Source organism: Galeopterus variegatus, unplaced genomic scaffold, assembly GCF_000696425.1.
Source record: "Galeopterus variegatus unplaced genomic scaffold, G_variegatus-3.0.2 Scaffold2563, whole genome shotgun sequence".
Taxonomy (NCBI): Eukaryota; Metazoa; Chordata; class Mammalia; order Dermoptera; family Cynocephalidae; genus Galeopterus; species Galeopterus variegatus.
In genome coordinates, this window is record NW_007728674.1 from 218274 (window position 1) to 234633 (window position 16360).

At 36.9% G+C, this 16360-nt stretch overlaps 1 protein-coding gene across 1 annotated transcript in view; it reads right to left on the reverse strand.

Annotated features, from left to right (window-relative positions):
• The window catches only part of CCDC171 (coiled-coil domain containing 171), a 168659-nt gene that overhangs the window by 130992 nt on the left and 21307 nt on the right, over positions 1-16360 (reverse strand). The window contains exon 3 of the mRNA XM_008582311.1: positions 12595-12697. Coding sequence (XP_008580533.1) covers positions 12595-12697 — 103 coding nt within the window. The remainder of the gene's footprint in view (positions 1-12594; positions 12698-16360) is intronic.

A 16360-nucleotide genomic window follows, 5' to 3' on the forward strand; every position in this document is an offset into this window, starting at 1 on the left:
CCCTTACCGGTCACAAAAAAGACCAAAAAGAAAAGAAAAAGTGTATCTGGAATGCAGACAGGGTGCCTATTAGTACACTCACATATGATAAAAGCTAATGAAATAGCAATCCCACATTTGGGTATATGAGGGTACTTCGAAAAGTTCATGGAAAGATTCGTAATTATCTTTCAATTCTATTTTTCCACAAACTTTCTGAAGTACCCTCATATATCCAAAAGAAATGAAAGCAGGGTCTCAAAGAGATATTTGCACATCCATGTTTGTATCAGCACTATAGCCAAGAGGTGAAAATAACCCAGATGTCCATCAGTGGATGAATGGATGAACAAAATGTAGTATGTACATACAATTCAATATTATTCAAAGGAAGGAACTCCTGTCACATGCTGCAACATGTGAACCCTGAAGATATTAAGCTAAATGAAATAAGCTAATCACAAAAAGACAAATACTGTATGTTTCCACTTACATGAGGTACCTAAAGTGGTCAAATTCATAGAAACAGAAAGTGGAATGGGGATTACCAGGGACTGGGAGAAGGAAGAAAAAGGTGATATGATAGTTAATTTTATGTCAGCTTGACTGGCTCATGGGGTGCCGAAATATTTGGTTAATCATTATTTCTGGGTGTGTCTGTGAGATTACAAATGAGATCTAGGTGTTTACAAATGAGATTAACAACTGAATGGGCACCCTGAGTAAAGCAGATTGTCCTGCCCAGTGTGAGTGAGCCACATCTAATCTGTTGAAGGCCTAAATGAAATAAAAGTCTGAGTAAGTGAGCTTTCTTTCTCTCCACCTGACTGTCTTTGACCTGGTACATTGATCTTCTACCTGCCTTCAGACTCTGACTCAGACTGAAACTTACACCATCAGTTCTCCTAGTTCTGAGGCCTTCAGACTCGGACTGGAACTGTACCATCTGCTCTCCTAGGTCTCCAGCTTGCCACCTGCAGATCTTGAACTTCTCAGACTCCATAATCACGTGATCCAATTCGTGCATGTGTGTTCTGTTTCTCTGAAGAACCCAGATTAATATAGGGGAGTTGTTCAATGGGTACAGAGTTTCAGATTTGCAAGACGAAAAAGTTTTGGAGATTTGTTTCACAACAATGTAAATATATTCAACACTACCAAACTGTACACTTAAAAATGGTTATGATGAAGGGCCGGCCCGGTGGCGCAATGGATAGTGCGCCGCTTGGGAAGCGCGGCGGCGCTCCCGCCCGAGGGTTCGGATCCCACATACAGACCGGTTCCCGCTCACTGGCTGAGCAAGGCGCGGGAGCAACGCCGAGGGCTGCAATCCCGTTGCCGGTCCCCGGTCCGGTACGGGGGCAACACTGAGGGTTGCAATCCGTTGCCGGACACGGAAAAAGACAAAAAGACAAAAAAATAATAATAATAATTAATGGATACCTACAACTTCACATGGGCAGGACAGCTAATGGCACAGACCTAAAGGTCTGGATCATCTTAACAGGGATGGAACTATATCCAACTGAGATGCTTGCTAAAAGCAAATGGAATATGGGATGGGTAGTGAAAGAAGGAAATTTTAAACAACAGCTATAATCTTGTAACCAGATAGAAAAAGTACTAAGTAGTTATAAGAATTTCTTCTGTACTTTAATATGAATATATTTACATATATTCTTGTTCTTTATTGTCTCTCTCCCATTTCTCTATCAACGTAAGATGTATTAGTAATGATGAACATTATAACTCAGTATTTAAAGTGCATAGTATGAAAAGGGGAGCATGACTCAGAAGAATATTGAACATCACCACAAACAGACAAAGTGACTTTGGATGTTCTTTTGGGAGAGAGTTAACGTGTTTTCAGTTATATAAGGGATAGGTACACTTCATGCTGCAGAAGCATAGTTCTGCTGTTGTCTTTATTTGGAAGGGAAATATGGTGTTAAAAGGTGTGTGTTCTCACCAAGTTGACAAAAGTTGGACTGTGGTGGTTTCGTACTACATAAACTTTGCTAAACTAGAACTGTTTCACAGAATCCGTTCCCTCCACAGTTGTATAGTTCCAAGTCACAGTTAGTCAAAATAAAAATTTGTACGAAATTTGAAAAGGCAGAAGTAAAAGAACAGCCATTACTCTCTAAAGGTCATTGTGATTATATGCAACGAAAGACAAACATAGAAGTACTGATTGATTACAGCTCATCCTCACTCTACCCACAGTGAGAGACAAAGGTGGAGGTGCCAGGGAGTCCCAGCTATCTTCATTCTGCCCCACTCCACATGCAGCTTTCTTTCTTCTCATCAGCCCTTTCCATCCACAGTGACCCCAGGCCTACCTCCAGAAGCCAAGAAAAAGGTCCTCCAAGGATTTCTTCAGCAGCTCTACTTCCCTCTGGCAGCCCGACATGTCTGGATTCCCAGATTTGCTTGTACTCTGACTTGTCCACCCATGCCAGTGCTTAAATATGGCTGGCTAGTAATTTTTCTATGATCCTCCAACTCCCTTTTCTAGACCTTACTTCCTCAGCTTCTCCCATAATTGCATAAGGTCTAATTCTTACATAACTTCCTTCCTTAATATTTATAGTGGTTCTAATTGCCTAAGCAAACTCGAGCTTTAGATTTTACTATCCTATAATGCATAGTTGATCTTCAGTATCTTTCTACACTTAATATTCTATGACTAAAATGGAAAGAATTTCTCCTAAAGAGGAACCACAAGAACAAATCTAGTAAAGGCAAAAATGAAATTAAACCTATCATAACAAGTATGATAGTATTAAACAAGAGATTTGAACTGAAAAATAAAAGTTGAAAATCCAAATTAATATAGGCCAAAGCCTTACAGAACTCAAAAAAGAAGTATACAAGATAAAACATTTAAAGTGAATTTAAAAAGAAATGCAATTTAATAGAAAATCAGAGACCAAGACTTAATCAAGCTTCTAATTTTGTACTATCCAAATATGATAGCCAACTATATTATTTAAATTTATTTGTCATTGAATTCATATTTAACTTAACTAAATTAAATAAAATTTTTTTAAGTTCCTTAGTCACAATAGCCATATTTTAAGCACTTAACAGCCATATGTAGCTAGTATTTACTATATTAGACAGCTCAGATATAGGGCAATTCCATTACCACAGATTCAACTACCAAATTATGGGAAAACTACAGAACCAAGAAACATGTTAAACTACACAGCGGGGATGCCATCAGAAAAAAGGAGGCTATGAAACTCCTAGAACCAATAGCACCATTTTCAAGAAATTTTTTTAAAAAGACAAATAAGAAAAGATAGATGAGGAATGAACATACAGATTTCTTAAATTACATCAAAGACCAATCAATCAACCATAATAACTAGAACTTCTCTGAATGCCAAATTTTTTGTTTCTTTGTGTTTGATCTTTTTTTTTTTTTTTTGGCAGCTGCCCACTACAAGGATCAAACCCTGGACCTTGGTGTTAGCACCATGCTCTAACCAACTGAGCTAACCAGCCAGCCCTGAATGCTAATTTAAACAAATTGATATTATATGAGATATATAAGAAAATTGGAAATTTATGATACTGAGGAATTATTTTTAATTTTTTAGTGATAATGATCTTGTATTTCTATTTAAAAAGAGACCTCATGGGGCCGGCCCAGTGGCGCACTGGAGAGTGCGCCGCTTGAGAGTGCGGCGGCGCTCCCGCCGAGGGTTCAGATCCCATGTGGAGACCGGTTCCCGCTCACTGGCTGAGCACGGTGTGAGTGCAACACCGAGGGTTGCGATCCCGTTGCCGGTCCCCGGTACAGGCGTGACACCGAGGGTTGCGATCCCATTACCGGTCAGTAAAAAAGACAAAAAGGAAAAAAAAATAAAAAGAGACCTCATCTTTTAGAGAGTCAAACAAATATTTATGAGTGAAATTAAACAATATCTGGGATATGCTTCAATGTAATATAGGAGAGGGAAAATAGGTGGGATTATAGATGAAACAATAAAAAATATAAAGAAAAGAAAAGGAAGAAAGAAAAATTTAGATGAGAAAAGATTGGTCCTACGTTGATTTAAAAAAAAATGTTGATCTGAATAATGAGTGCAAGGAATTTTGTTATACTATACTGCCTCCTTTTCTACATGTTTGAAATTTTTCATAAAAAATTAAAAAGATAGCAACTAATTACTAGATGAACTTAAAGGAAAAGAGATCATAGAAAGATCTTGCCTTTTTTTAAAAAAAGAACTTTACTGAGGTTTCTCTTGGTAGAAAAATTACATGTTCATTATTCAGATTTGTTTTTATAGTTAACACCATATTCTTCCTTTATACTTCAAATTGAACATTTTTCAAGAATTTATCTTAATAGAGGTCTTATTTAATTATTTTTCCCTGAAAAGCAGTGAACCCGTCCTGAATGCTAGAATCTTTCTTCATCTCAAATAAGTGCTTTCAAATTGTCTTAAATTATTACATGTTTCATTTATTATGGTTTCTGCCTTAGAAAGATCTACAATGTTTACACTGGTATTCCATATTATCATGTTTTCCTTTTGTTTCTTTCCTTAATTTATCTTTGCTTTAATTCTTTGTTCTTTTCCTCTGTATTTTATCTCTGTGTTCTTTTCCCATACATTTTGTCCTCCACATAACCAATCTGATTTTCTAGTGGCAATTCCGTCAGAGCTTCTCACAAATTTTAAATCTATTATCCTATTTTTAGTTTCCTTATAATCTTTCCTTATCTCACTTTTATCTTTTAATCATATGTTGGGTTTTCTTGGGGAAAAGCAGTAATCTTTTTCTATTTCATACTACTCTTTATTTATTACTCCTATTTGATAAAGGTCATTTCTTTTTGTATCCCACTGTAGATGCCAAATTCTGATTTCCACTAAACCACTTTATCATTCTAAGCATTCCAAATACTGTTCCTTTCCCCTTGTTTCGTGGCATTTCATTTTTCACAATTTCTATTTAGATAGTTTTCTTAATATTCAAATGAAAAGAAAAAAGAAAAAAAACTAACCATATTTAGAAAGTTTGAAAAAAGACTGGATGAATGAATTATCCTTAGCTCTACTCTGAAACCATTATATTCTGATCAAATTCCCTTTTAATATCAGTATCTGAAGGCTACATGAATGTACACAGTTCCTATTATATTGTCCAGCAAGTAGCAAGCTATTACAATGCCCTGAACTGAGGTGGTATCATTTCCCAAGCCACTGCCTTGACCTCTGGCAGACTCATTTTGATAAATTTGAAAAGAAAATTTATCCCTGGTATGAACTGCTACCAAGGTTCTTTCTGTCTTGATCCCTAGAAAGAATGAAGAGGAGACTTCTTGGAACTTTACCTCTAGTCCCTGGGTCATTCCTGGTCAGCAGTACTCTGGGAATTACAAGTAGATGGGGATGGGAATGGAGAGAGAAAAGACAGGAAAAAAACTGTGATTGCCTCAGAAAGTGGCACCTACACCACATAAGATTACTTCCCAATTTTGGCTTTGGGACAGGCCCTCCATTTCTGATGTAGGGAGGATACAGTGTGTGGAGCCACAGCTAAGGCCGATGTCTGGAACCCTGCTCGCTGTGCCAATTGTCTAGCTCTTAATCCTGTTCGTGATGCCAATTGTAAAGCTAGGCGACCACTTACCTGCCAGTAATCCTGCCCCGACTGGGCCGATTGTCGAGATAGGGCTGGGTCTAGAATTCCCAGACCCCTCAAGGCCGTTCACAGACTGAGTCACAAACCCTAAACACGCCAGACTGGGTCACCAGACCCTTCACATGCCAGGCTGGGTCACCAGACCCCTTCACGCAGGTCTATGAGCTAGGTAAGCAGACAAAAGGTCCTTGGAGTCATAGGTTGGAAAGCATGGCAACGCAGGGCGGATGCCTGAGGCAGACCCCCACCTGCCTGCTTCACTAAAACTCCTCTCTCTACTTCTCTCTCTCTCCCCAAAGAACACAAGAATAGCAACAAAACAAAAAAGATACATTGGCAGACATGCACACTAACTACACACACACACACACACACACACACACACAATTTGCTTACAAACGTTATGCTAAACCACACCCAACTGGACCCAAGGCGAGGGCCCTGACATTTCCCAACACAGTGGCAGGACAACAAAATGTTTATTTACCATCAGGAAGGATAACACAGATGGGGAGTGGACTATACTTTTCATTCCAGTTCTACTAAATGTGTATAAACACACACACATATACACACAAACACACACACACACACACACACACACACACATTTTCTCTAAGATAGGTTATTTATCTGATTTCCGGTATTACTGTGTGTTTTCAACTTTTCTATGCATTCATATGTATAAAAGTTTGAAGCTATTTTATAGAGGACTACCAGGCAGTTGTCACTCTAAACCTGATTGTTTAACAAATTATAAATAACAATGTAGGCATGAAGCAATGCTTAATAATCAGAATAATTTTTTTTAATTATTTGAATGTTTTCTCTATGTAACACTATATACTCTTTACAAACAATTTAAAATTTAAAAGAAATCAGGGTTAACAAAAAACAAGATGAAACAATAAATTGTTTCACTTCAATCATTTAAAACTGACATCTCCAAGAAGAGTAGAAATGAGAGGGAAAACAATAGTACATTTTAAGACTTTAGGATGAACGAGAATTGATACTCCATTTCTAGGGAATCCTATGAAATTGAGGTATAACTGTAAAGTAAGAAAGTGAAAAAATTGGTAAATAAAAAGAAGACAAAAAAATCTTAAGAGGACAAGAAGGGTATAGAAGACGGTTGCAAATGAGTAGCAATTAGCACAGCCATCAGCTGTCTTTGACATACTCTGAATAAATGAAGAAAAGTAGAAATGAACTTCTATTTTGACCAAATTTTAAGTCAAGTATAAATGCCCAAAACAATATATTTTGACATTTACAAGCATTCTTTGCACTAAAAAAAAGTCAATAAATAACGTATGTTGGCATATGTCAATAATCCCACTACAGAATGTTGAGCACACTTACTGAAGCCACTCTCTTGGATTTCATAAACTGAAACTATGAGCATAATGAAGTGGAGCAAATTTGGTTTGTAAACCTCAGTGAATTGGGAGATAAGGGAAGCAAGAGAGAAGAAATTAGCAAATGACACCAAAGGAAATCTGTGCGCTGTGCTGCTCCTGTAGCCATTCCCAGCTTCTTAGGAACCCATGAAGCTCTAGTTAAAAGATTAACAGCCATGAGGTTCTTAAGAACAATTACAACTCTCAGAAGGTCTTGGCAATATGCCTTTATGAAAGACGTAAAGGAGGAAAGAGCAAAGGAAAAGTCTAATTTGTGTCCTGATTTTCCTAAGAGCACTCCTCAAGACTGCTCCATTCCTGGACGACATATACATATACAGGCATCAAGTGCTGTTGCTATTATTTCCTAGGGTCCGTTAGCCCCCCTAGCTAGAAAGAAAAAGAATGCCTCTGGAGTATAACAAATGATTTCCTTAAGGAAGGTAAAGCTGGAGAAGATTGGAGTCTCAGTCAACATGAAAACAACCACCCTGAGAAGGATTCAAAGCTGAGCCATAAGAAAAACTTTCTTTCATGAATCCAATGAAGTAAAAGTCACATTCCAGATGTTTGCTCACACCCTCAGATACAGTTGAAACTGAAATAGAAGACATACTCGAGGCAGAAAGACTACATGGGTTCAAAGTAGGAAACGATTCCCCCACACGCACTCTTAAGAATTTCTACCAGAAAAGAACTGAGAAATGAGCAACTACAGTGCTTCAATTTTAGTGAAATATAGAAAGTAGAAACAGGAAATAATTGTCCCTGATGAAATAAATTGAGGCTGTCTTGTCTAATGATAGTAGGCAATCAAGGTGATATTTCTATGATCCGTGAAAGATTGTACATCTTCTCCAGTGAAGGTCAACCTTCCTGCTGACTCCTTATGGATAGCTACCCAAAGAGTTGCTATAATTTGGAAAAAGACTCCATGACTACCATTATAACCTCAAAAATTAAAATGAAAAATAGACCTTCAACCTGATATTAATTTATTCATGCTTTTACTCATTCATATTCAACAAGTATTTTTTGAGTGCTTTCTGTCAACTATTATTCTAGCTGCTTAAAATACATTAATGAATAAAAAAGACAAAGATCCACACCTTCATGGAGCTTAGATATAATAAATACACTATATAGTATGCTAGAAATGCTTGACAGCAGTAAGTGCTATGCAAAAAAAAAAGTAGAGAAGGAAAGGGAGAGAGGTAGTGAGAAGAGTGACCCGGGAATGGGCAATGAGTAAGCTCATGGAGAGGTGAGATTTGAACATAGACTTAAGGAAGAGAAGAAAGAGAGCTATACTAGGTAAAAACTTTCCAGGCAGAAGAAGTGGCAAGCACAAAGGCCCCTAAGGCAAGAGCACACTTGGAATGTTCAAGAAACGGAAGGAGGCCACAGTAGCCCAAACACAGGGAAGGAAGGGAAGGTAGTAGGAGATGAGGTCAAAGGACATAATAAAGGATAGAGGCTGACCACGTAGGGTCTTACAAGCCGTTGCAAGCACTTTGGCTTCTAAGTGAAATGCACAGCCCAAAAAGGTTTAGAACAAAGGAATGGCATGCTCTAACTTAGATTTTCTTGTTGTTTTTTTCTTCCAGCTTTACTGAAGTATAACTGACACACAAAAACTGTATACATTCAAGGTGTAAAAGGTGATGATTTGAAATACACTGTCAAATGAGTACCACAACCAAGTTAATTAACACATCCATCATCATACTTAGTTACCATTTTGTGTGTGTGTGAGGGTGTGTGTGTGTGTGTGTGTGTGTGTGTGTGTGTGTGTGTGAGGGTGTGTGTGTGTTGTGTGGTGAGGATACTTAAAATCTGCTCTTAGCAAATTACAAGTAAACAATACAGCATTATTAACTAAAATCACCATGATATATACATTAGATCCCCAGAACTTAATAATTTTATAACAGAAAGTTTATAACTTAGGTTTTTAAATGATCATTCTGGTAGCTATAGAGAAAACAGACTGAAGGGGAGCAAAGGTGGAAGCAGAGAGACCGGGTAGTAACAACAAGGGAGGTGTTAGACACAACAAAGTGTCACACTGATCACAGGTGAGGAGATCAAGTTAAATACTATAAGTAAATCACTTCCTGAACATCTTGGACTGACTGAAACTTTGTCTTTTCTGCTACCTGAAGATAAGATGATGGGTTCACTTGCCTCAAAGTTCCTTAATTTAGAAGACTACAAAATCTGGAGAAGACAGGGAACACCTGTAAATTATTGTCAACTCTGAACTAAGATTAATTCAAGAAAACAATTTTCACTAATTTCATTTTAAAGAGAAAGTCAAAAAAATACAATTTTGTAACCATCCCTCTAATTTTTACCATGGATTACTTTTCCTGAAATGGGGTGTAGGTACAGAGTATGTATTATGTAGAGGTAGTAAGAGGGACTGAAGCAGCACTGCCTGCTTGCCATAACTACAAAGGATCTCTGAAAAGCCCTTTCCAAGATAACTGAATTAATTCTGTTAAAAATTCCAAGGATTGGGCCAGCCCCGTGGTGCACTCGGGAGAGTGTGGCGCTGGGAGCACAGCGACGCTCCCGCCGCGGGTTCGGATCCTATATAGGACTGGCCGGTGCGCTCACTGGCTGAGCGTGGCGTGGGCGACACCACACCGAAGAGTTGCGATCCCCTTACCAGTCACGAAAGACAAAAAAAAAAAAAAAAAAAAAAAATTAACTATCATTGGTAAATACTATTAACTAAACCTAAGTTTATTCAGTTCGCACCAATTTTTTCACAAATGTCGTTTTTCTGTTCCCAGAACCAATTCAGGATACAATGTTGCATTTAGTCCTCATGTCTCCTTAGTCTCTTCTAATCTGGGAGTTTCTTAGTCTTTCCTTGTCTTTCAAGACCTTGACAGTTTAGATAAGTGGTGGTCGGGTATTTTGTAAAATGTCCCTAAATTTGGGTTTGTCTGATGTTTTCTTAGGAATAGATTGAGGTTATGAATTTCTTTTAAACCAGAGAGGTGATATGCCTTTATTGCATTACATCAGGGTGTACTTGACATCAATGCTGTTTGAAGTAGACTTTCACTGGAAGATATATATATATGTTTATATATATGCATATATGTATATGTATATCTTATGCGTGCACATACACACATGCAGACACACACACACACAGATACACGATAGGTTTTTTCATTACTTCATTTGGAAGGAACAAACATTTGGTCATCTGTGTGTAATCAAAGCCACGACTGATGCAGAAGGCAATCTTAATGGACAAGTTCCTCCACAAAATAGTAGGCAATACAGTTTATTAGTTATGTCACTCTTGTTTAAATAACAAAAACCCATCCTGAGCTGGCATAAACAGAAAGGGAGTCCATGATAGTGATACAAGGCTGTTTCATAAAAGCCAAAAAAGTAGGAATGAAACCAGGTCCCAAGCAAGTATATGAATTAGTCAGGAAATAGAATACTCAGAAGAGAAGAGAATTTAATGATGAGACTACAGAAGTGTGGACAGGTTAACAGATCCAATAAGACATAATGAGGCACCAAGAACAAGCAAGAGTGGAAAACCAACACCATGGCTAAGCCTAACGGGCCAAATGGAGGGAACGCTGTCACCGTAGTCCAGGAAGAGCCACAGCTATGAAAGAGGACCCACCTGACAGGAGCTGCAACTATTGAAAAATTCAGCCACTGCCAGGAATGCACAGGAGCAGAGGGAGCAGAGGAAATAAATACCCAGATAGCTTTCTTCTCCCACCCTCTTATTCTCCTGCTGGTGTACCTACTGTCCAAACCCAACCAGAAGCCAGGAAGCAAAGGAGCCCAGACCCACAGAAGTCAGCCTCCCAATGCACAAGGCAAAACAGAGAGCAGAGGAGAATGGACTGGGGTACTGGGGGAGCAGGAGAGTGTAAAAGAGTGAATAACTACCACAATATGGAAACAAAGACCACTCTATTAACAATCCAAAAATCACCAATTCAGTGCACAGTCCTCTCCTAGGAACACATTCCATATAACACATAGAGTGCGCATGTACAAAGAAAACTACAAAGTTAAAAAAGGATGGTCACTAAAAGATAAGAATAAAAAGAAATCTTTAATAGAAGATAATTCTTTTTCTATAGGCTTAGTAATAACTTGTAAGTTGCTTTGTTATCAACTATTTCATTTTAAAACTCAAAGGAGACATGACCTCATTATTCTTAGCTTTCCTACTTCACTCTGAAGAAATATTTAAAATAATATTGAGATAAGATATGCTGTGATAATATGTAATAATTTTTAAAGATCCTAACACCATTAAACACCACTGATACATCTCCATAATTAAAGAGTATCACTGCAAATGAAAATTTTATCCTCCAAATCTTTACCTATATTTTTTATGTCACTTTTATATAACTTTGATTTGTCAATAGTAACAAACTATGGAACACTATGCTTTGGGGGAAAGTTTAAATAAAAACAAAGTAACACATTAATTTCATGAAATTACAACTAAAAATATATGAAAAATAAAAGCAGACTGAAAAAATGGATAATAGCAAAGCCCACTAAATTTCTATTAGTTCACCAACTGAGTAATCTGCAGGTCCATAAGGTAAAATATGAGCCTTGATCAGATCCTTCCACATTTTCAAGGACACCAAACTTTCCTGAACTAAAGAATTCATTTGCCAAATTACTGTTGACTCCTCAAAAAAAAAAAAAGTCCTGAAGCTCAATTTTAAAGTTTAAGGAATTTAATTTTATGTGCTTTTTGAAGAACACAAGTGTGTCAGAAGACAGCTAAATAATTTGAGGCTGACATTATGGCAAAAGAAAACCGAGGTAGAAAAGTAAAAGTACTTAAGTCAGAGCTACTATATTGTACACATAATGGCATAAACACAAAAAAATAAGAAAGTACAAAAGCAAACAGAATTCACTAGCCAACTAATGCTTTTGCTAGTTCCCAAAATATGCCTACCTAATATACAATTTTTATATTTATCATATTAAGTGGATTAATAGTAAAATTAATATATTTTACCTAAGCACTCTTATCTGGAGAGTATATGTAGACGGTAGTAAGAAAAGAAGGAGAAAACCAGCTTAGAAAGCAACAGTATGAATATGTGCTATGTTACAGCCCATGTCCTACATAACCTTTTGAATGCATGACCTTTAAGTTGCTGAAGGTTGCCTCAGAATTTGGCTCAGCTTGATGGAAACATCTGTTCCCCTTGCAGGTATACTGTATGGACTTTTTTCTCAGTTGGATTCAGAACACAGCAAGTGAGCCCTTGTCTGTCCAATCCTACAGACCCCAACACTTGTAAATCAAGTTCTTGGAGGACAACAGCAGGTCCACATTCCATCACCCTTTCTCAGCCAGCTAGGCCAACTGACTGCTGTGAGAACTGCTCTTATCATGTCATCAAATCAAAACATGTTGAGATGAGGGACTATAAGAGGCATCTGCAGAATTCCCAAAATGTAGTGACTTTGGAGCATTGACAGATGCATCTGTCACTTTATACCTTCAACTAACCTGATGTCCTCTGGCCCGACACAGTAAAGCTGTCCAAGATCGATTCCAATTCTTTCACGTTATTTTCACATGTCTCTACTAGGAAGGCTTGGTGCTTCTTAGCCTTTTAATTAAGAAAGAAAAACTCCACATTATAAGGTCATGTATTATAAGAGCTGCAGATTGTCAGTGTGAACATATATAGCACAATTACATATAAACAAGATAATAATTATTCCACACAAATCTATTACTAATAAATCCTCTTTCTGTCTTAATCATACTTTTTATTTGGCTTAATGTAACACCTTACAAGGTTTCAACAATTTATTGAGGATTTATTGCCTGGCACTATTCTAATATTTTATACATAGTAATTCTTTTTATCCTCACAATAAGCCTATGATGGAAAGGCTATTATTATCACAATTTTACAGATAAGAAAACTGAGGCACAGGAATTAAGGAACACTTTAAAAAGTCATGCTTGCAGTCATGTGGCAACTTGCCAGGTGGCAATCAAAAGTGAATGCTTTCAAGATCAATTAGAAATTACTGCAGCAGTCAAGTGAGAGTAGCTTGTTCTAGAGCATTAGCATTGAAAAGGGGGGTAAGGGTGGGAAATGGATGCACTATAAAGACACTTAGAAGGCAGAATGGCCAGACCTTAGTAACATTGCATTGGCTTAGGCTATCTGGATTAGATTGGACTGGATTGGATGAGGATAGGATACTTTGATAAAAGAAGGAGTCAAGACTAATTCCTAAATTTCAAGCTAGAAGAACTGAGTAGATTTCAGTAAGTGAATGAGAACAATGGAGGTAGAGAAGGTCTTATTTTGGCTGTTTTGTTTACTTGCTTGCTTGCTTTTCACAGGGGGTATGGATCATGAGTTCTGTTTTGATCATATTCCACTAGAGATACATAAGACACTCTCAGCACCAGCACAATGCCTGGCAAATAAGAGGCTCTAAATAAATATGCCAGAGTACTTCAAAAAGTTCATGGAAAGATTTATATTTTTTTTTTTTTTTTTTTGGCGGCTGGCTGATTTGGGGATCCAAACCCTTGACTTTGGTGTTATCAGCACCATGCTCTCCCAGGTGAGCCACCAGCCAGCCCTATATTATCTTTTAATTCTATTTTTCCATGAACTTTTAAAAGTATTGTTGTTTTTTGTTTTTTGTTTTTTGTTTTTTTGGTCTTTTGTCTTTTTCCGTGTCCGGCAACAGATCGCAACCCTCAGTGTTGCCCCCGCACTGGACCGGGGACCGGCAACGGGATTGCAACCCTCGGTGTTGCTCCCGCGCCTCGCTCAGCCAGTGAGCGGGAACCGGTCTGTATGTGGGATCCGAACCCTCGGGCGGGAGCGCCGCCGCGCTTCCCAAGCGGCGCACTATCCAGTGCGCCACCGGGCCGGCCCAAAAGTATTGTTGTTTTGAATAAACAAAGTACAAATAAAGTAGAAAAATACAGGAGGCAGCTGGACATACTGGTGCAAAGCTCAGAAGAGAGGTCAGCTATAGGTTTGGGAATCATGTATAGATACTGTCTGAAGCTTGCCTTAAGAGTGTTTGATGAGAAATGAAAAGAGCTTAGGACAAAGCCTTAAGGAACTCCAGCATTTAATAATAAGAATATTTTAAGGAGAGTTGTCAATTATGTGCAATGCCAAGAACATTCAAGCAAAATGGAGATTAAAAGTGCCCACTAAGCATGGGGATCATTGGTGACCTTGGTGAAATTTGTTTCACTGTGATACAGTTATGACACAGACTGGAATAGGATGAAGGAGTAAACCTGAATTTTTTTCCTAATTGAGTGAGATGACTGAATGGAAACAAGAAGTATAAATAGCACTTTCTTGGTACGAACGAAAGAGGAGACAAAGAGCAGAAGTTAGAAAGGAAAGTGAAGTCAGAGAAGGGTTTTCTTTTTGTTTTTTTTTTCATATGTGAGAAAGTTAAGCATGTTTAAAAGCTGATGAGATGGAAGTACTTATGAAGGAATGCTTATAGATACAGAAGAAATGAGAGGAAAGATACTACAGAACAAAATTGCATCCTTAAAATACGTAAAATTAATAATCGTGTAGATGTCAGCTCAATTATCACTTCTTCAGAAAAGCTGTTCTTCACCACCCTGACTGTATCACAGAATTTAAACTTCACGAGGGGCGGAAATGCCTTTTTTTGTTGTTGTTGTTCTCACCAGTCTATCCCCAGCACCTAGACAATAACTAGTATCTAAAATAAGAGTAATATTTAAATAAATTATAATACACGTTATCAACAGAAAACTGTCAAATCAATTAGGATCATCCACACAGACTTTAAACAGGAGGAACCTCTTCATCATGTCCTGATATGGAAAGATCTCTCAACTACCTTGTTAACAACAAAAGGGTGTGAGGAGTATGCTTAATATGCTACCATTTGTGTGAAACGTGTGTGTGTGTGTGTGTGTGTGTGTGTGTGTGTATACCTACTTGTAAATGCAGAGAGAACTGCTACACAGATTCACAAAAAAGTAGTAACTATGGCTGCCTGAGAAGAGAAACTAGGTTAATTAAGAGATTTTCTTTTTCACTATATAACCTTCTTGTATCATTGAAATATTGTATCATATGCATCTATAATTTATTCAAAAAATTAGATTTTTTAAAAAACAGTTAATTATCAAGCCAACAAACAAGAAAACACTTTGCCACAGCAGATATACGTATGCTTTGTTAATGTGTCGTGAAATACTCTGAAGATCAACTGAGCAAAAAAACCCAGATGGAGACTTATGGAAATTATCATAGACTCACAGACTAATATAAAGTTCATATCCATAGAAAAAGAAACACCAAGTTTTATTTATTAAAAAAGAAATAAGTAAACGAGTCGAAATGAAATATACAATTACCAATGGCCATCAATTAAAGTTTATCTAAAAAAAGATAGTGCTTATAAAGTACCAAGTTTATATATATAAATATAATATATATTTTAAAGTTATTTTAATTATTAAATATTTAAACATTCTATTCAATTCTTTGAGTTTATATATTATGATCATGGTAAAAAAAAATCAAATAGAGAAAAATAGAAGGAAATTCAATCCTCACAGGTAAATTTTTACATTGTTTTATAATTATAGAAACTTCATATAATTTTTAATTCAAATAGGATCACAATATACATACTATTACATAACTGTCTTTTCCATTCATAGTATGTCTCTGACATCTTTCCACAATACAAACTTTTTTAGCTGCATAGTACTCCACTGCTAAGATGTACCATAAATTAATTTAACCAGTCCCCTACCGTTAGGATTTTTAAGTTATCTGCAGAATATTAACTATTGATGACAGTACTACAAGATAAACTGTTATACACATGTCCTTATATATCTTTGCATGCACATTCAAGTATACCTACTCAATAAATCCCTAGAAATAGACCTGATGAGTAAAAAGATACACACAACTGTTTTCACACAATTGTTACTAAATTACTCTCCAGTTGTACCTGTGTGTACTACTACAAACAGTATGAGTCCCTATTTCCCAATAATTTTCCAATGGTAAGCATTAGCAACTTATTTTAATGTGCATTTCTTTCATTTTTTTTATTCTTTTTTCCCATTGTGAATATTTATATCCAGATATCTCACACATAAATTGATTTTAATTTATACAAATCTTTTTTCTGAAATAAGGTTTAACTACTACCTGTCTTTACAATTTTATAATTTTTATTAGCATATTCATTACTCCAAATTGTAATTATTCTTTATC